Source organism: Chrysemys picta, chromosome 4 (assembly GCF_011386835.1).
Source record: "Chrysemys picta bellii isolate R12L10 chromosome 4, ASM1138683v2, whole genome shotgun sequence".
Lineage (NCBI taxonomy): Eukaryota > Metazoa > Chordata > Testudines > Emydidae > Chrysemys > Chrysemys picta.
The window spans coordinates 62,873,176-62,892,582 of NC_088794.1; the positions used below are offsets into that span (position 1 = coordinate 62,873,176).

The 19,407-nt window shown below is 52.4% G+C and overlaps 1 protein-coding gene across 1 annotated transcript in view; it reads left to right on the forward strand.

Moving 5' to 3' along the window:
- Positions 1-19,407, forward strand: part of SORT1 (sortilin 1) — a 48,242-nt gene that overhangs the window by 3,659 nt on the left and 25,176 nt on the right. The window contains exons 2-6 of the mRNA XM_005310994.4: positions 9,811-9,870; positions 12,911-12,984; positions 14,339-14,441; positions 14,947-15,117; positions 15,502-15,575. Coding sequence (XP_005311051.1) covers positions 9,811-9,870; positions 12,911-12,984; positions 14,339-14,441; positions 14,947-15,117; positions 15,502-15,575 — 482 coding nt within the window. The remainder of the gene's footprint in view (positions 1-9,810; positions 9,871-12,910; positions 12,985-14,338; positions 14,442-14,946; positions 15,118-15,501; positions 15,576-19,407) is intronic.

Consider the following 19,407-nt stretch of genomic DNA (forward strand, 5'->3'; position numbering starts at 1 on the left):
GTCTTGCCCAAAGCCAGTATATGACAGAGCTGAGAACAGAGCCCATATATCCTGATTCCTGTTTCTTTGCCTTAACCCACAATCCCATCCTCTCTCTCCTTCAGCGCATAGCTTCTGTGGGCATGTAAAAAGCACTTAGTGTCTAAAAGAAACAGGCTGTGTCAGAAATCAGTGTTGGGGAATAACATGGTGTCTCAGCACAGAGAAGAATATGAGCATTTGTTTGCTAGGACTGGCAATGTTTTGTCCTAGACATCTGCGATAGAACAGATCGTGTCTGCTGGAGACAAGAGAGCAAGCCATAGCTCTTACGTTTTTATTATGGGCCTCTGGACTCCTGAAGAGGGAGTGAAATCTGGTATCTTCTTACACAGCTCTCAGCCTGTTTTTGTTTAGTTTGCTCTCCCCCAGCCCTTGAAGCTCCTCTCCTCCCAGAGTCTCTGCTTTATGCTTGAGGGGCCCAACATCTCAGCTATGACTGTGTGTGTGTCTGTGGGGAATATAGTCTGTTCCCCATTCCCCATGGAGGGGAAAGGATCTGTCAATCTTCAGTCCAGGGAGGCCTGGCTGGAGCAACTGAAGTGCTGCTCCCTAGTTGGCCAAGTCAGATGACACGAGACACTCCTTCCATCCCCTCCTTGCACAGGCCAGCTAAGGTAACTTCCCAAACCCTCTGCTGATTGCTGCCTGGGTAAACAGCTCTGTCTCACAGCAACGCTTCTTCCTGGGATTCTCGCTATACTGGGATGTCAGTTCCAAAGCTTCCAAGCAGCCGTAGGGGTGAGGAGAGGGCCGGTGGGTTTAATTCTGTTGGTTGCTGGGGTTTCCTTCTCTGATCAGATGCTGAAATGTGTGCCCACACGTGACTGCCTCCTGAAGGGTTTGAAAACTTCCTAGCTCAGGAGTACATCTGCAAATCCAGGGTGAGGGTGAGGCTAGCATCAGCCAGTGTGCTCTCCTGCCTTAGCTGCCAAGTTAATGCATAGCACCTGCCAGCTGGCTTGTGGAATAATAGCAACTCCTCCTCCCTTTGCAGGCATTTCCTCTGGGTTAAACATGCCATATGGGCAGACCTGTTTGGGTCTGAAGTGTTTTGTTGCCTTCTATGTAAGAGGCAGTGTGGCCTAGGGGGCTACGCATGGGACTGCGAGACAGCAGCTCTGGGGTTTCCATTCTAGCTCGGACACTACACTGGTTTATGCCTTGTGTAAGCCAACTGAAAGTGTTGCAAAAAAAACCCCACTGCTTGCAATGCTTCTACCTTACAACACTTCCATGTCTAAACACAACAGTATTTGGGGGCAGTAAGGGAGTGACGCGTGAGCTTCTCTGAAAGCTGTGGCCCGGACATCATAGAAGGGAGCTGTGCCGCATGCTGATGCATCGCAATGGTTTTGTCAGAAACCATGTGGCTGTGGGGACAAGTGAGATGGCCAGTTGCTTCATGCCATTGCTGTCCCTGAAGCAACACTGAGTAAAGCTGCTTAGCCTCTGCGCCTCAGTTTCTCTACTGTAAAATGGGAGGCTACCTCTACCATTAGGGAGGGATATGGAAAAATCATTGATGCTTGACAAGCAGTTTGAAAATAGAAAGTGTTAAACAGCTGGGGAATGTTAAACTAGAGGGGAAGTTCTCAGAGCGATTTGTCCTGGATTTGGGATGCTTTCTGCCTGCAATCTCTTACCTACTCGGTGGTATTTTGGGTTGCTCATTGGCAACCTGGCAAACAGCTTTTCTCTGAAATAAAACGATTCTTGCCCTCTAAACAGGTTGAGGTCCCAGTTCAATGTGAAGAAAAGGGACTTGCTGGCAGCAGAAGTGGGCCCTGCTCCAGCTCTGCTCATGCTTGAGGACATTTCATTTATTTTGTGTTCAGAGCAGCAATCGCCCGAGCGTTTCCCAGCAGAGCCTGAATTTCCAGTTTATAGAGACTGTGTTGACCAGTGGCACAAATGCTGCTCTGACGGTGGGAAAGTGGGAGAACTCTCTGCTGTTCTGCTTGGTCCCTGCTGCACTGTCAGCCTTTTGCACTCTTGTCTGAGTTTGAGCCATGCAGGGCTGGCTGGCGTTTTCTGCCCCACTGCCTCTAGGTTTGGGAATACACGATGCTGTGATGAGAGGCTGGGAAAGTCAAGTTCTGAACTCCTCTGGTTTCCAGTGAGGGATGTTGTTTTGCATGATCAAGGGCTGCAGATGCAACCAGCCACGCTTGCTGTGTAATTAAGCTGAAGAGGTGGCTTTGCTGAGTGCCGGACCTCTTCAATGGCAAGGGACAGGGCACCTGGATAAGGAAAGGCTTAAAATAAAATTCGTAGCATTCCGCCTTCTCCTTATCGACCTCCCAAATGGAATTTAAACAGGCGGTAATGAATACCCAGCAGGGATGTAGTGCTCCCATTCTGACGCTTCCAGAGTGCTTCGTAGAAATTGCGTTGGCTGCTTCTGGGGTGAAGCCCAGCAGCTGCCAAACAGCCACGCTGCTCCACGGTTTGGGAAAGCAATGGAGAACCTTGTATCTAACATTGTAGTGGGTGCTGGGATTGGATGAGAACACTGAGGTTAAAGATTCTACTCTTGAGGAAAAGAACTTGGGGGTCTCTTGTGACCATAGGTAGTCAGGCCCTTGCATTTAGATCTTTCCAGAGAGGAAGGATGGTCCAGTGGTTAGGGCTCTGGCCTAGGACTTGAGAGACCTGGGTCCGATTCCCAGCTCTGCCACAGACTCCCTGTGTGAGCTGGGGCAAGTCACTTAGCCTCACTTTGTGCTCAGTTCCTCATCTGTGCAATGGGGATAATAATCACTGAGGAAGATTGGAAGGTGCCCAGATAATGGCAGTGGGGCCATCTAGGTACCTTGGATATCGTATCAGAAAAATGGCTCCTATAGCATCTGGATTTTCATCAAGGATGTTTCTTATCCAGCTACAGCACAATCTGAGCCCGTGGGGTAGATGTGGGCTGTGGTTAGACGGACAGGGTCCTCTAGATTCAGACTGATCCAGTAGGTCAGCCTGGTGAGTTTCGTTGGCTGTTGGCAGGTCTCGGGCATTACTATCCCCTGTATTACTGTACTGGATATACTCTACTGCCCCCCGTCCTGTATTTTGCATTTCAGGAGCTGGGTGGCTTGTTTATGTGTAGGGGAACATCATGTCTCCCAGGTGACTGGGTGGAAAGCTGCTTCTCTCTCTAGATGTATTGCACAGTCTCCTGTTAGCACATGTGGCGTGGGCGTGCTGGGATATGTGTCAGAACGTGGCTGTGTAGCTTTCAAAAAACCCTTAAACCTTGGCAGAGCGCTGAGTAATGGTGATGCCAGACTGCAGAAGCTGGGAACAGATGCTAATCTCAGAGTCTCAGAATCCCGGTGTGCTGACAGCTGCATTTCAAAGCATGATCCCTGTCAAGATTCCGGGTCAGGAAGGACAGAAGAGGGGCTCTTCTCTTCCAAAAAGCAAATCTTAGCTCAGTCATTGGACACTTGAGACCCCTGTGCTCTCTGCCAGATCTACCTTCCTGCTGCGCTGATGGAGGGGGCCTGATGTGTCAAAGGCTCTTCATAAAAGGTCGCGGTGACATAAGTGACCTATACTTCGCACGGTTTGGTTCACCATATGGGTGACTTTTTTTCCCTCTGCCCTTCCCAGGGAAGGGGTCAAGGTCCTGCCCGTTCAACCACTGCTCCAGGATTTGATGGCATCGATATATGCTGAACCTGAACCCAGCCTAGCTCTCCACATGGTGTGATTTGTTGCCTCCTGTCCTGTCTGCTCGTGCTCAGGCGTATTGCAAAGGCCTCCGATGCCTGCTGGGCTTTTCTCTCCTACCACAAATGAGGATTTAAAGTCTTTGCACCGCTGATCGTTTACTGGAGGAAGTGAGCACTGTCAAGGCACAGAGCGGATAGTACCTGACAGATCTCGTCCGTGCCTAGCGTTTAGTGCTAGATGGATGCTCTCTAGTTGATCCCCAAGTTCCTATCAGCCTTGGAATCTGTGACAGAGTGAGCCACGTGAGGACTTGTCTACACTGGCACTTTACAGCGCTGCAACTTTCTCGCTTGGGTGTGTGGAAAAAACACCCCCCTGAGCGCATCAAGTTTCAGCACTGTAAAGCGCCTGTGTAAACAGTGCCCCAGTGCTGGGAGCTGCGTCCCTTGTGGAAGTGGGTTTTTAGAGCTCTGGGAGAGCTCTCTCCCAGCACTGCGCTGTTAAAGCGCTGCCAATGTAGACTAGCCCTGAGTTCCCCTGTTCCCTCAGCTGTGATCTGAGGGAAGGGATGCTTGGGCTGCATGTGTGCCGGCATACAATCCCCATCCTCGGACGGGATGAGTACACATGGCCGCTCTACGCCAGCTGGCCCTGTGGGAGCAGCCGGGGCCCGTGCTGGGTGCTTACCATTGTCCCAGCTTGTCTCCCAGGAAAGAAACAAGGGAAAGGTTGGCTGGTCGGGGGGGGGGGAGATGGGTGGGAAGGAGTGAAAACTGGGTTAATGTTTTCTTAATATGGATACTTGGCATTTCTGTAGTGCTGGTCACTGAAGAATCTCAAAGCAGCTTGAACATCAGTGACTATCTCTCCTTTTGAGATCCTTTCTAGAGATTGGGGAGAGCTGAAAATAGGGCCCAGAAGTCCTTATTCCCAGTCCCATTCTCCAGTCTGCACAGGGATGTGGTAGGGTCACAGGAAGTGGTGCTGCAGTCTGAAGGGGCACTCTAATACTGGAGCTTTCCTGGACTGCTCCCTCGGCTGTTCCTGAGGATAGCTCCATTTTCACTGGGGGCTTTTCCCCTTGGCCAAGCCTCCTCGTCCAGTAGGGGAGCTGTCGGACACAAGTCGTTAACCTTTCCTGTGACAAGTGGAAGTGATGGGCATTCTCACGGCTTTGGAAAATGTCCCTATTTCACTAGATGTCGTATTTGACGTTGTGGGTTGTGAAGATGCACAGCACATCTGGGCCTTTATTTTTAGCTATGCTCTTATGAACGTAACAGGGTCAAGTCATCTCTAATAAGATGTGAAATATTAAACACAAGGGCATTTTTCATACTAGTTTTGCCGGAGATTCTCTTCAAGCTTCTACACACGAAATCGTTCCCCGCACACGTGGCATGCTTAGCCAGAACATGCTACTGATGCCTCCTAAGCAGCACGGCTCAGGCTCCTGTCACTGTAATCTCCGTCTCTAAGCACTGTTGATAATAGAAGAGCTGATCAAATGGACACTTCTGCTTTTTTAAAAAAGCACAACAAAGCCTGTCTGTCTGTCTGTCTGTAACCCCTGTGTGTCCTGGTCAGTTCCCAACTGATGTGGCTAGCTCCTAGCTCAGCGGTTTGCAAACGTTAGCAACCCGAAGACCCCCATTTTGATTTCAAAATTTTCATGGACCCCCAAGTCAACTTCTGTTTTTCCCCAGGGGTGCTCAACCCCCACTCAGCCCCAGGCCCCACCCCTTCCCCCAAGGCCCCACCTCTTCCCACTCCTGCTCCACCCCTGCCACTCCTCTTCCCTGCCTCTGCCCTCCCCTGAGCACGCCCTGTCCCTACTCCTCCTGTTCCCTCCCAGTGTGTCCTGCACACTGCGGAACAGCTGTTCAGCAGCGTGCAGGAGGCGCTGGGAGGGAAGGAGTTGATCAGTGGGGCTGGCGGCCCCGGACATGACTCGCAGACCCCCAGAGGTCCACGGACCCTAGTTTGAGAACTGCTGTCCTAGCTCCCTAAAGCCTTCCTCTAATTGCAGTTGGATTGCACGACCTTTTATACCTTGACCTCTGCCTTTTCTCTGGTGCTGTTGTGTGAGCTCTGCATGGCAGGGGCTGTTTGTGTGGTGCTTAGCAAAATGAGATGCTGATGTTGGTTGAGTTCTCCAGATGCTACCGTAATGCAAATAATAAAAAAAGTCTGCCATGTTCCATCCCAAAGGTGGCTGCATTTCAGTGCCCTGGGAAGAGATCTCTTCATGCCCCTTACCTGTACACTGTTGTGTTGAGGCTTAGCTGTTAAACACTCTGTGATCACTTATAAAGTGCAAAGTAGCTTTCCTTCTGCCTCCCTGAGGGAGGGATAGTCAGTGCTGAGGGGAAATGCATTTGAGTTGCCAGCATCTGTGCTAAGGAGCTATGTGAGTAAGCAAGTTTTGACTGCTTAAGAAGAGTGTCTATCCTGCTTCTAGTCAAGTAAGCCCTGAATCCGCCCACTAGCCTTCTAGCATGGTGATGTTCCTGGGTATGCCAGCCTCTCTCATGCAGACAGCTCCTCCTGCATTTAGACAGCAAACTCTGTTGCCACCTTTGTGCTGCTGCAGATGCCACTCCTAGAGTTCCTAGTTCAGCACCTGCACCCCTGCCGTGGGCCCAAACGTCTTCTCATAGGAGGTGGAAGGGCTGCTATCCACAGAGCCCCTTCTATCTGTAAGAACTTATTGCAATGTACCTGTGATTAAATGCTAAGCCCATCTTTTCCATTTCTGCATGAAGAGGAGCCCTTAAAATCATCCTTTATTAACAGAGACTGAGCAGCGGGGGCTACGCTACCATGAAGCTTGGCTACTGATGGACTGGTAGGCCAAAAGCACGAGGTCTTTTACACTGCTGTATAGCAGAGTGGCCTCCTGTCTGTCACATGGCTGATTTGATGGCCTCATAGCATGAGGCCTGGCGAAATTAAAGCACAGCTTAGTTCCTAGAGAAGCAGAATCTTCCCGATCTCGCTTGGCTGAAATGGAGGTGGGTTTAGAAAACCTGTTGGGATTGTTGGGTGAGTGAGCCATGTGCCATGGGAGTGACTCAGTGCTCTCAGCAGAAACGTTCCCCATCTTGCGTCAAAGCAGAATCTTTATGTAACTGTTCCCTCCTGGGAGGAGGGGAGCGAGGAGGTGGATTTTCCTGGGGTTGGGGATGGCTAGGACAGTAATGCAAAGTCAGCCTCCGTGTTTGGAGGTGGCTGGTAGCGGGCAGTTTTTTGCCAACCATTTGTAAATTTCCCCCGTGGGTTTCCTCACACTCGAAGCCCCTGTGTTGTCTGGATTACATTCACTTGGGCATGTCTGTAACCTCCACTGGTATCCCCCATCCCATCTGTCATGCAAGTAGCTAATTTACATTTTTTCCATTTTTCAAATGAGATGCTAATAGGCGTCTCTCAGATGAATCTGATAATGCTGCATTGGCTCCCGGGGGGAGAGGCACAGCTGCCCTGACTTCTCTTCCCCTTTCTGCAGCTCACAGGTTCTGCTCTTTGTCTGCACTGTACCATACCCACCACTCTGACACCGACGTGTCGCTGTATGCCATGTATGTCATTTCCTCTTTCCTTCCTTTGCTTGGAAAGTCCCTCTGCCTCCCCCTCTCATCCAGAACTTTCCTCCTTCACCTGCCTCGTGCGGCTGGTGTAGGCTGCTGCCAATCCCTGGCTGTGGCAAGTCCCACCTGTGTCTCCATGCCTCTCTCCTTGTCTGCTGAAAATCCCTCCCCTGTCTCCCAAAGTCCCAGTTCCCTGTACTCAAGCACATCATCAGCCACTTCCTGCACACTCCAAACGGTGAGACTGCATCAAACTCCACACTTGTTTTTGAGTCCATTTCAGAGTCACCCAGGCTAGTGACTCTCCAAGGGCTCGCTCCAGCCCACTTCTTGGATTTTCTGTCTACTCCTCTCCTTGTTTGTATAGCATCAGCTCTCTCTGGTCCTTCATGCCATCCTCATTCTTGGTGCAAGAGCCTTCTCCACGGCCTCCCTGTCTCCTTTTGTCTTCCTTCTGATCTCCCCAGGAGCCTGCCTTTTGCACAGGTCTGGCATAGCTCAGTAACCGTGTTGGCACCCCCCCGCCCCTGCACTACTGAGGCCACAAGGTGCCCATGGCTGTGAAGAAACAGCATTCTGCACTCTCCCCCAGGTATTCCCTGGGTCTCTGCTCCCCTCCGGCAAAGGTAACTGGACACTTGAGGTTGAAACTGGTAGTGCTTCCCCTGTCGCAGTCAAGGTATTCAGGGCCTCTCACAACAGAGCATTACAAGGTCCCAGGTGTATTTCCATGGTGACTGTCTGGCCATCTCCCAGGTCTTGCCTGTAGAATGCTGGGATTCCTGTTCTCAGATGCACACGTATATCGGAGTCACTGCTCTGGGAGGGGGAAAGATTTCTCTGCCTGCAACCCAGATCTCGGTTTATGTCCTGTCCAGCTCAGCCATTGATCTAGGATTTTTATGGTGAAAGTGCTGGCTAAGCTGTAACATGGAGAGCCTCAAAATGTAGTGAGATTGTGAACAGATTATGAGGCAACCTTTGAGACTGCAGGGCAGGGCACTGATGGCATTCATTGTTCTGCTCAGGGGACTGTTTGCATTGCCAGGTTCCTCCTTGGCACTAACACGGCGCTAGCTAGCCAAATCCCAGTATCGCTGCTCTGCTGGCTTCGTCTCTCTCGTGTCCCTCTGGGCTCTTCAGGCCAGGTCCAGTTTGTCTCCTTGCTTAATGGGAGCGTTCTGTGCACCTTTTGCTGTGGTCCTGCCTGGCACGCACTAGGAGCTGTGGAAAATATTATCTGGAGACAGATGCCTTTGCAGGGTGGCAGGGCTGCGCTGTTTACTCTAGTGCTCGTGATAAAGTGCACAGCCCAGTTTTACTGCTCTGCAAGGCCAAACGAACGCACCAGAGTGTTTCTTGTCGGCATGGTGCTGCTCTTACGGGTTACTAGTTATGTCCAACGGGAGAAGAGTCCAGCTCTGCTTAACTTTCAGCCATTACTGGCCCTCTGGGTGGGGATCCTTCTGGATGCCAACTGGCTGCTGGGGAGCTCCCTGATACGAGAGGCGTTGTTAACTCATGAGGGTGTGAGATCTGGGAGCAGTCTGTGCTGCTCACTCTTGTGTTCTCCCAGGACTGGATTAGAAACAGTCGCAGGCCTCATGATGACACTTGTGGGGCTCTGGCTCCTGGTTTAGCAATGAAGCCCCATTAGGTGAGGGTGACCACACCGGGCAAGCATCTGCACTTCAGCAGAACCAAAAGTGAAATCGGCTTCCCCTAGCAGAGCTGCTGTCGTGCACGTGTGTTCAAGGGCAGACACAAGGGGAACCTGACTACGCTTTTTCCGTATTACAATAACTCGCTGATGAGTATCAAGTGCTAAGGGGAAAGGCCCCAGGCCCCTGCAAAGCTTTGGGGTAGAGATAAGATGGCTCTGTAGTTCAAACGTGAGCATGTCAGCCCCTTGGAGAGGTGGTCAGTGGGGGTTGATCTTAGCACCTTTGACCCACAAAGCTTGAGTTCTGCTTCGCTCTGCCTGCCCAGCACAAGCCGCCCAGCATTCCCTGAACTACCGAAGGGGCAAGATGGTATTGAGAGAGAGGACTCAGGACACCTGCCCATGAGATCTGCCAAGGAGACAAACTCTGAGTTGTCACGCGTAGGGTGTGTGGCAAGAATCCACTGGGCATTTCAGCAACATCCCATGTAAGGGGATGTGTGGGGGTCAGTGAAGGAAGCCACCTGAGGGAGCATGAAGCTGGGGAAAAAGCCCCTGCTGGGGTGTCTCCTGGCTTTACTGGTTCAGCAATAGACTGCACAGGAAATCCCTAGCGACCTGTGGTGAGAGTGGGGGAAATGCCAGTGAGCCGGACAAATCTTGGCTGGCAGCTGGGTGGTTATTACTGCCTTGGGATGGTGTGTGTAACCGGGAGGTACTCCACCATGCAGATCAAATTCCTCCTGATCCTCTCCCCTCTGGTGACAGAAGGTAGAGGGGCTTGTTGCCTGATCTGGGGTGTGGAGTGCAGAAGTTTGGATGTGACTCCAATCTTTTTCCTTGCAGTATGTCTTTGATGACTTCAGCGGCACTGTATCACTCTCCTGGGTTGGAGACAGCACTGGAGTAAGTAGTGCATTTGATCTGAACGGGCTTTAAAAGGTAACCCTTCTAAATGACGGGGCAGTAGTGGGGGTGGGTAAGCCGGAGAGGCAGCTGGGAAGCACAACTTCACTTCCTGGAAGCAGTGTTCACCTTGAGCACAAGCATTCGTGAGTATTGGACACTCCCAGTGTTCTGCGCGCCCAGACATTTAATCCTGCCTGGGAAGGTCCCCAGTGCGGGCTGGTCTAACACTCCAGCTAGATCACTGTAGAAGCCACTATAGTTAAAATGGCACGAATCTACATAACCTACAGCAGGGGTGCAGTTATGCTGGTAGAACGGTGCTTAAACTGGTATCGCTTATTTAGGTCCAGTTCCCGGAATGAGCTACGCCGATAGAACACCTTTATCCTGATGTGTCTTTGCCACCCCGGAGGGTTGCATTGCTTTTAACGATCTGTTTCCAAGCGAATTTGTTAAATCAGTACAAACCTGCATGTAGACCAGCCCGAGATCTCTTCTACAGAGGCTGCTGGAGGCCACGGCTGCCATCATGCCAGCAGGGTCCGCTGCCCATTGGCTGCTGTATCTAACTCTGTCTTGCTCTGGGGGGCCCAACATTTAAATACATAGATATAAAAATAAACATTTTAAAATTAACAACCCCCCCATCTAAACTCTACCACACACCCCCTCCCCTCTGGAGAGAGGAGAAACTGCAGGCAGCAGACATTGGTGGAAGATACCCAGGGGTGATGGCAGCACAAGGGTTGATACAGATTAGAATGGGAGCATTGTATTGTATGACCCTGACGGGCTGGGGGAGCTGCACCCTTTTGCTCTGGTAAGAAATGACCAGCAGGCCAATGGGGCTCATTCCTCTTGAACTAGGGATGGAGGGTTTACGCTGCCCCATTGTTAGCCTTGGGGGTGGGGCAGGGATAGGTGCTGCCTCTTCCTTCATCTGCTGCACTGAGAGACGGCCCGTGGCCCATTGGTGCTAAATCCATCTTGAAGTCCCAGCATCTCCGAGAGCCCAGCTTCCAAAATAGATGCTTTATTTGCAGTGTGAATTGGAAGTTGAAGCTAGACAAATTCAGACTGGAAATAAGGTGTAAAATTGTAATGGTGAGAGAACTGACCGAGGGGCATGGTGGATTCTCCGTCACTGCCCATCTTTAAATCCAGATGGGAAGTTTGTCTAAAAGATGGGCTCTAGGAATGATTGTGGGGCAGGTCTCTGGCCTGGGTTATGCAGGAGGTCAGACTGGATGATCACAGTGGTCCTAAGTTCCCCAGGGCTGTGCAGGCGCGCAGCCACAGGGGCCTATACTGGAGAGGAGAGAGGTAGGGGGCGTGCAGGGCTGCGGCGGGAAGAGGCGCCTCTCCCCCAGCCATGGGCTGCTGCGGCAAGAGAGGGCTGGGGGGAGTCCTTTCTCCCCAGGGCAGCCTGCACCCCAAATCCCTCATCCCTGGCCCCAGCCCAGAGCCTGCGCACCCCAACCCTCTGCCCCAGCCCTGAGCCCCAGAGCCTGCCCCCCCAGCCAGAGCCCTCACTTCCCCACACCCCAACTTTCTGCCCTATCCCTGGCCCCACCCCAGAGCCTTCACCTCCAGCCAGAGTCCTCACCCTTTCCCGTATCCCAACCCTCTGCCCCAGCCCTGAGCCCCGGAGCCCATACCCCCAGCCAGAGCCCTCACCTCCTGCATCCCAACCCTCTGCCCCAGAGCCCGCACCCCCCAGCAGGAGCCCTCACTCCCCCACATCCCAGCCCTTTGCCCCAGCCTTGAGCCCCCTCCCATACCCCAAACCCCTCGGCCCCACCCCCGCCACTCATCACCTCCATATTGGTGCACAGAACAAAATTCATTCTGCACATGGATGTAAAAAATTAGCGGGAACATTGCAGTGGTCCCTTCAGGCTTTGGGATCTATGGATGCTCCTGTCATTTGAGGAGTGGAATGGTGCTGAGCCGTGCTCTTGTGTGACTGATGCCCATTAGAAGTGTCTGAACATGGAGCAAGTGAGCTGCTGCTAGGAAACCTTCACAGCCAGGACTGCTCGCTGAGCAGCTGCCATTGGAGGGTTTGTCTGTAGAGCTATCGCAAGGTGGCTGCTCCTCCAACCCCTGGAATTGACCCTCTAAATTACAGCTCCAGGCAGGGCAGGGCTCTGCTGTCTTTATCAGGCAGGGCAACCTACACTCCTGTGGGCTCCTGCAGGAAAGAACTGCTGAGGCAGCCAACCTCCCTCACCCTCATCAGACGGCCGCTGTGTCCCAGACAAGGCTGGTTCTCGCAGAGCAGCTTGGAGGCTCAAGCCCCTATCTGAAGTTCTTGGCTCAAGCCCTGGCAGAGTTGGCTCAGCTCCTCAGCCACCCCTACGTGTGGGCCTGCTGGGCAGGACCTTACATCCCAAGGTCTTGTCTGGGCTGTGGACATCAAAGATCCCTTGGCCCTTCTCATGGGAGGAATGGTTTGTCCTAAAGCCTGGCCAAACCCTTCCTCCCCAATCAGTGTTGTACATTGTGCTGTCCATAGCTTGGTGCCTTCCACCCTAGAAGTGGCTACATGTTGGGAGGTGAAGGTGCCGTATACCCCTATAAGACCATCCTTAGATACTAGCTCATGGCATTTGCTGCCTTAAAGACATTGGGATTGGCTGTTTCTTGAGGAAAGGTGGGTTGAGCCAATAACCTGCCCCTGGATTTGGCTCAGGCCAGATGACTGTCTGATAGCCTGCGATTTGGGGGTACCTCCCCAGCAGACTCGTTTCCTGCCCTGGCAAATACAAACCTTTTTGGCCAGCGAGTCCCTGTCTCGTTAAAGCCGTTCTCCCTGGGAGAAGCCACATGAGAGGGGTAAGAGTGGGGTGGAGGGTTGGTCAAAGCACTAACTGACTGTCCTGAGGTGGATATTTAAGGGGCTGTCAAACCCCTTCTCAGGGTCAGTAAATCCAGTGGAGGGGGTGAGCTGAGGTCTGCATTCGCAGGCTGCCTCGGGGAGGGGCTGCTAGTGAGCGCTCCCCAAGATTGATGCTCTGGTCTTCTCTTTGGCCAGGTTATTCTCGTCCTGACCACATTCAAGTTACCGCTGCTGTTCGTGAGTTTCAAGCAGTCCAAACTCTACAGGAGGTGAGGCCCCCAGTGCCTGATGCATGCAGCTGATTTGATTAACTCAGTGAATTGGCGAGCTGCATCGTCTGGCTATCGATGCTGCAGCTCTCTCTCTCGCTCGCGGGAGGCCAGCCGTAAGCGTGGCGTACCCACTGGGGGAGGAGTTGGAGGGAGGCTGAGCTGCCAGCAGGCTCAGGCAGCCTCCTGGGGTGTGGTGGGGGAGGCAGGGCTTCTAAACTGGTCACCCCAGCTGATGGGTGCTGGGCTGCCGTACAGGAATGGGAGATGCCTCGAGTGGGAATAATTGCCAAGGGCTTGGGCGTATCTTGCCTTTTCCTCTGATGTACCTGGGAGAGTGTGAGGAATGCAAAGAAACTCTGCCCAGCCCAGTGGGGTGGGCGTGCTGCAGGGTGACAAGATCAGCTCTGGGCTGCTCTGGGAATCTGGGTGTTCAGTTGCTGAGACCGTTTTCATGCCAGTGAGGAGCTAGCACTCGGTGAACCTGGCGCATGGTGCCCGGTCACTCACTTCCCTCTACCAAATCATGCCCTGGTTCCACATGGGCATGAGTGACCAGTACCCACAGCTTCCCAGACTCCTCTGCACTGATGCAAAGGATTGTGGGGCTCATTGGAGACTGGAATATCCTCAGTCCTGGGTAAACACCTTTTTTGGGGGGGAGGAGCCTTGTAGGCCGGAGCTGAGCAATACGGGACTGGCTTGGTGGTCTTGTGACTCCCTTTTGGGCCAGTCCTGGGTGATTGGAACTCTTGCAGGTTGGCTCCTCCCTAGCGTGAGTGTTGGAAAAGCAGCCACTTGCCATGGAATGCTTCCATTCTTTGTCTGCTGGCTGCACTGAGCAGCTGCTCTGAGGTGCCCAGCGCATTCCTTCTTTGAGGCTCTCTAATCCCAGTAGTTGTCCCTGAAGCATCCGTAACACCTTGTCCCCTGTGCTGCATCCCATCTCCTAGACCAGGGACTCTCAACCTTTCTCTGTCTGAGGCTCCCCTGACGTGCTATAAAAACTCCATGGCCCACCTGTGCCTCAACAACTGGTTTTCTGCATATAAAAGCCAGGCCAGTATTAGAGGGTAACAAGCAGGGCAATTGCCCAGGGCCCCACGCCACAGGAGCCCCCGCGAAGCTATGTTGCTCAGACTTCTGCTTCAGCCCTGGGTGGTGGGGCTCAGGGCCCCAGGCTTCAGGCCCATGTGGTGGGACTTCGGCTTTCTGCCCTGGGCCCCAGCGAGTCTAACACTGGTGCCGCTTGGTAGACCCCCTGAAACCTGCTCACAGCCCGCCAGGAGGCCCCAGACCCCTGCTTGAGAACCACTGCTCTAGAAGAGTCATTATCTACTTTCTTCCCTCTCAGCGAGGACTATGGAAAAACTTTCATAGACATCACAAAGCTCATTAACCACACCTTCATCCGGACGGAGCTTGGGATGGCCATCGGCCCAGAGAACTCGGGGAAGGTAGGAGACAGCTGCTGATGTGCTCTTGGACAGCATGCACTCCCTGGAACTGCTCCTGAGTCAGTTGAAGGCTGCATTCATGCTGCATAGCAATGCACTTCTGTTCATTGAAATGCACCTCTCCACATGGCAGTGCTGACTGGTGTTCAGAGGAGAGGTGGTGGTGTGCTCCTGGGTACTGCTCCCAACACTCCACTTAACTGCTGGGAGACTGAGGGGAAGTCACGTCACAGCTCTGTGCCTCAGTATCCCTGTCTGTAGAACGGGGATAGTGCCTATCTCTCTGGGCTTAGCCAGAGCCTGTGAAGCCCTTGGAGCCCCACTGCCAGGAAGTGCAGGTTCTGATCCCATTGCCGGGATATGGGGCCTGAGTGAGTCACACAAAACCCATTTGTATTGGAGCAGGTCAGTACAGCCGGTGCGGGGGGATGCGGCTGAGGCTGACTGTCGCGGTGAAGGCATGTGCACCCTCGCTGACCTGCTCTCCCTCTTGCGCCTTGTCTAGGTGATTCTGACGGGGGACATGCCTGTGCCTGGAGGGAGTCATGGAGGAAAGATCTTCAGATCGTCTGATTATGCTAAGAACTTTGCTCAGACAGATCTCCCCTTTCAGCCCCAGAGTCAGGTCATATACCACCCGCAGAACTCCGACAGCCTGCTGGTCCTCAGCACCGAAGTAAGAGACACGTCGCATCCCACTCCCTCTCGTCTCTGCTTTCTTACATAGCTGCCAGTGTGCTCTGTGAGATGTCCTGGATTGAGTTCTGTAGTGACACCTGGTGGGGTCGGGTGGTAGCATCCCACAAGGGGAAGAATGACAAATCATAGCTGCTGTGTCCTTTAGCCCTTTAGGATTCTGGGGGATGAACTTCTATTCCTGAGTCTGAAACATACAGTGGGTACTTTCCAGGGAGTGTTATGTGGCCTTGTATTTAGAAGCCCTGATGTGTGTTCCATTTCAGAGGGTTGGCTCTGCCTTTTTTAGGCCAGATGCTATTTGAAGTGTTAGAGGTAACACAGCCAGTAACCAGCAATCTTGTCTGACTACTGAACTTTTCAGAACAGCCTCTGGGTGTCCAGGAACTTTGGGGAGAAGTGGGAAGAAATCCACAAAGCTGTTTGTCTGGCAAAATGGTGAGTAGCCAAATGGTAACTCGGCGTCCGCTGCTCTAAGCTCTCCCGCCAAAGGAAAGCAGGAGCTGCTCAACACTGCTTGTGGCACTTCCATCAACTCTCCTGCACTCTTTTTCTGTCCCCTCTCTCTTCCCATAGAGGAAGCTCAACAGCATGAGGGGCTCATGCCACTCATGTTTAATACATTTTGATTTAGAAATAAGTGTCCCATCCCTCTGAGGGCTGGGGAGCCTTCCCTACCATAATGCTGTGTCCTGGACTCAGATTTTTCCATCAGGAGGAGCAGCAAACTGCTCTCTGAGGGTTGGGAAAGCATGGACTGAGTGTTCCCTCAATGGAAGGCTCCACTCTTTTCACATGGAGTGTCTAGAACTCTTCACATAGCCACGGGCCTCTGACTGGCATCGCCTAACTGCCTGCTCTGGAGCCTCCCCGTACCCTGGCCAGCCACCCTTCCTTACTAGGGTTATCTGAGTGTCTTTGTTTATCACACACTTCATTTAGACCTTTGGCCATCTGATAAATACTCAGGTTCCTGCTTGGCTGCTTCACGTCTCTAATGTGTGTATAAACTACTGTGCCTGTGCTGCACCCGCTCATGTCAGATTCTGCCTATGGATGCCCACAATCCTCCTTCCTGTCTGCTACAGAGGCAGGGAGGGCACTTAGAAGGTGAGAGGACCTTGGATTTTTTGGAGTTGATTCCCAGTTTGCTTAGGCCTGGTCTATACTACGAGTTTAGGTCGAATTTAGCAGCGTTAAATCGAATTAAGCCTGGACACGTTCACATGGCTAAGTCCCTTTTTTCGACTTAAAGGGCCCTTTAAACCGGTTTCTTTACTCCACCTCCGACGAGGGGATTAGCGATAAAATCGGCCTTAGCGGGTCGGAATTGGGGTAGTGTGAACGGAATTCGACGTTATTGGCCTCTGGGAGCTATCCCACAGTGCTTCATTGTGACCGCTCTGGACAGCACTCTCAACTCAGATGTACTGACCAGGTAGACAGGAAAAGCCCCGCGAACGTTTGAATTTCATTTCCTGTTTGCCCAGCATGGAGAGCACAGGTGACCACGCAGAGCTCATCAGCACAGGTAACCATGATGGAGTCCCAGGATCGCAAAAGAGCTCCATCATGGACCGAACGGGAGGTACGGGATCTGCTCGCCATATGGGGAGATGAATCAGTGCTAGCTGAACTCTGTAGCAGTAAACGAAATGGCAAAATATTAGAAAAGATCTCAAAGGCCATGAAGGACAGAGGCCATAACAGGGACGCACAGCAGTGCCGCGTGAAAATTAAGGAGCTAAGGCAGAGCTGCAAACATGCCGCTTCTATGCGGAGCTGCATGCCATGCTAGGGGGTGCAGCCACCACTACCCAACCGTGTGCTTTGACTCCTTCAATGGAGAAACACACAGGGAAGAGAGTTCGGGGTACGAGGAAGATGAGGATGAAGATAATGTAGATAGCTCACAGCAGCAAGGAAGCGGAGAAACCGGTTTCCCCAACAGCCAGGATATGTTTATCACCCTGGACCTGGAACCAGTAACCCCCGAACTCACCCAAGGCGTGCTCCCAGACCCTGAGGGCACACAGGGGACCTCTGGTGAGTGTACCTTTGTAAATATTACACATGGTTTAAAAGCAAGCGTGTTTAATGATTAATGATTAATTTGCCCTAGCAATCGCGGCCAGTACAGCTACTGGAAAAGTCTGTTACGTGTATGGGGATGGAGCGGAAATCCTCCAGGGACATCTCCAGAAAGCTCTCCTTCATGTACTCCCAAAGCCTTTGCAAAAGGTTTCTGGGGAGGGCTGCCTTATCCCGTCCGCCATGGTAGGACACTTTACCACACCAGGCCAGTAGCACGTAGTCTGGAATCATTGCATAACAAAGCATGGCAGCGTATGGTCCCGGTGTTTGCTGGCATGCAGACAACATTCATTCCTTATCGCTCTCTATTATCCTCAGGAGAGTGATATCATTCACGGTCACCTGGTTGAAATGGGGCGACTTTATTAAGGGGACATTCAGAGGTGCCCGTTCCTGCTCTGCTGAACAGAAGTGTTCCCCGCTGTTAGCCACGTGGTGGCGGGGAGGGGTGAAGTGATCATCCCAGAGAATTGGGTGTGGGGGAGGAGGGGGGTTAGTTGGGTTTGTGCTGCATGTTAACCCGGAAACCGCAGCCCCTCCTTTTACATTGCAAACCCATTTTAAATGGCCAACCCAACGGGTGCTTGGTATGGGAAATGAGGGCGCTACTGTTTGAAACCATTCCCACATGTTAAGAAGGTTAAAAAAGCCAAAAGACTGCGGCTTACCATGGCTGCCTGCAAGCCGAAATCTGTTGCCTGGCACTGTGTGAGTGATCTCTCACACCAAACCGGCAGGCCCTCAATATAAGAGGAAAAATGCGACCTTGTAACGAAAGCACATGTGCTGTGTAATGTGAACAGCAAAATTTAACGTGAAAGAGAGTACCCATTGTTCTCTAAAATGTGTCTTTTTTTTAACCACCTCTCCCTTCTCCTCCACCAGCTGCAAATGTTTCTCCTTCACAGAGGCTAGTGAAGATTAGAAGGAGAAAACGGCGGACTTGGGATGATATGTTCTCGAAGCTCCAGATGTCCTCCCACGCTGACAGAGCACAGCAGAATGCGTGGAGGCAGTCAATGTCCGACTACAGAAAAGCACAATATGAACGAGAGGAGAGGTGGCGGGCTGAATTGTGGGATGAACAGAGCAAGTGGCGGGCTGAAGATGATAGGTGGCGTCAGCTTGCAGACAGAAGGCAAGAGTCAATGCTCCGGCTGCTGGAGCATCAAACTGATATGCTCCAGCGTATGGTTGAGTTGCAGGAAAGGCAGCAGGAGCAGAGACCGCCGCTACAGCCCCGGTGTAACCAGCAGCCCTCCTCCCTAAGTTCCATAGCCTCCTCACCCAGACGCCCAAGAATACGGTGGGGGGGCCTCCGGCCACCCAGTCACTCCACCCCAGATGATTGCCTGAGCATCAGAAGGCTGGCCTTCAATAAGAGTTAAAGTTTTAAACTGCAGTGTGTCCTTTTCCTTCCCTCCTCCCCCCACCCATCCCGGGCTACCTTGGCAATTATCCCCCTAGTTGTGTGATGAATTAATAAAGAATGCACGAATGTGAAGTAACAATGACTTTATTGCCTCTGCAAGCGGTGCTCGAGGGTGGGAGGGGAGGGGAGGGTGGTTGGTTTACAGGGAAGTAGAGTGACCCGGGTGGGGGGGGGGGCGCGGGGCGGAGGGTTCATCAAGGAGAAACAAACAGAAGTTTCACACTGTAGCCTGGCCAGTCACAAAACTCGTTTTCAAAGCTTCTCTGATGCGCACTGCGCCCTGCTGTGCTCTTCTAACCGCCCTGGTGTCTGGCTGCGCGTAATCAGTGGCCAGGCGATTTGCCTCAACCTCCCACCCTGCCATAAATGTCTCCCCCTTACTCTCACAGAAATTGTGGAGCGTACAGCAAGCAGCAATAACAATTGGGATATTCTTTTTGCTGAGGTCTGAGCGAGTCAGTAAGCTGCGCCAGCGCGCTTTTAAACGTCCAAATGCACATTCCACCACCATTCGGCACTTGCTCAGCCTGTAGTTGAACAGGTCCTGACTACTGTCCAGGCTGCCTGTGTACGGCTTCATGAGCCATGGCATTAAGGGGTAGGCTGGGTCCCCAAGGATCACGAGAGGCATTTCAACATCCCCAACGATTATTTTCTGGTCCGGGAAGAAAGTCCCTTCCTCCAGCTTTCGAAACAGACCAGAGTGCCTGAAGACGCGAGCATCATGTACCTTTCCCGGCCATC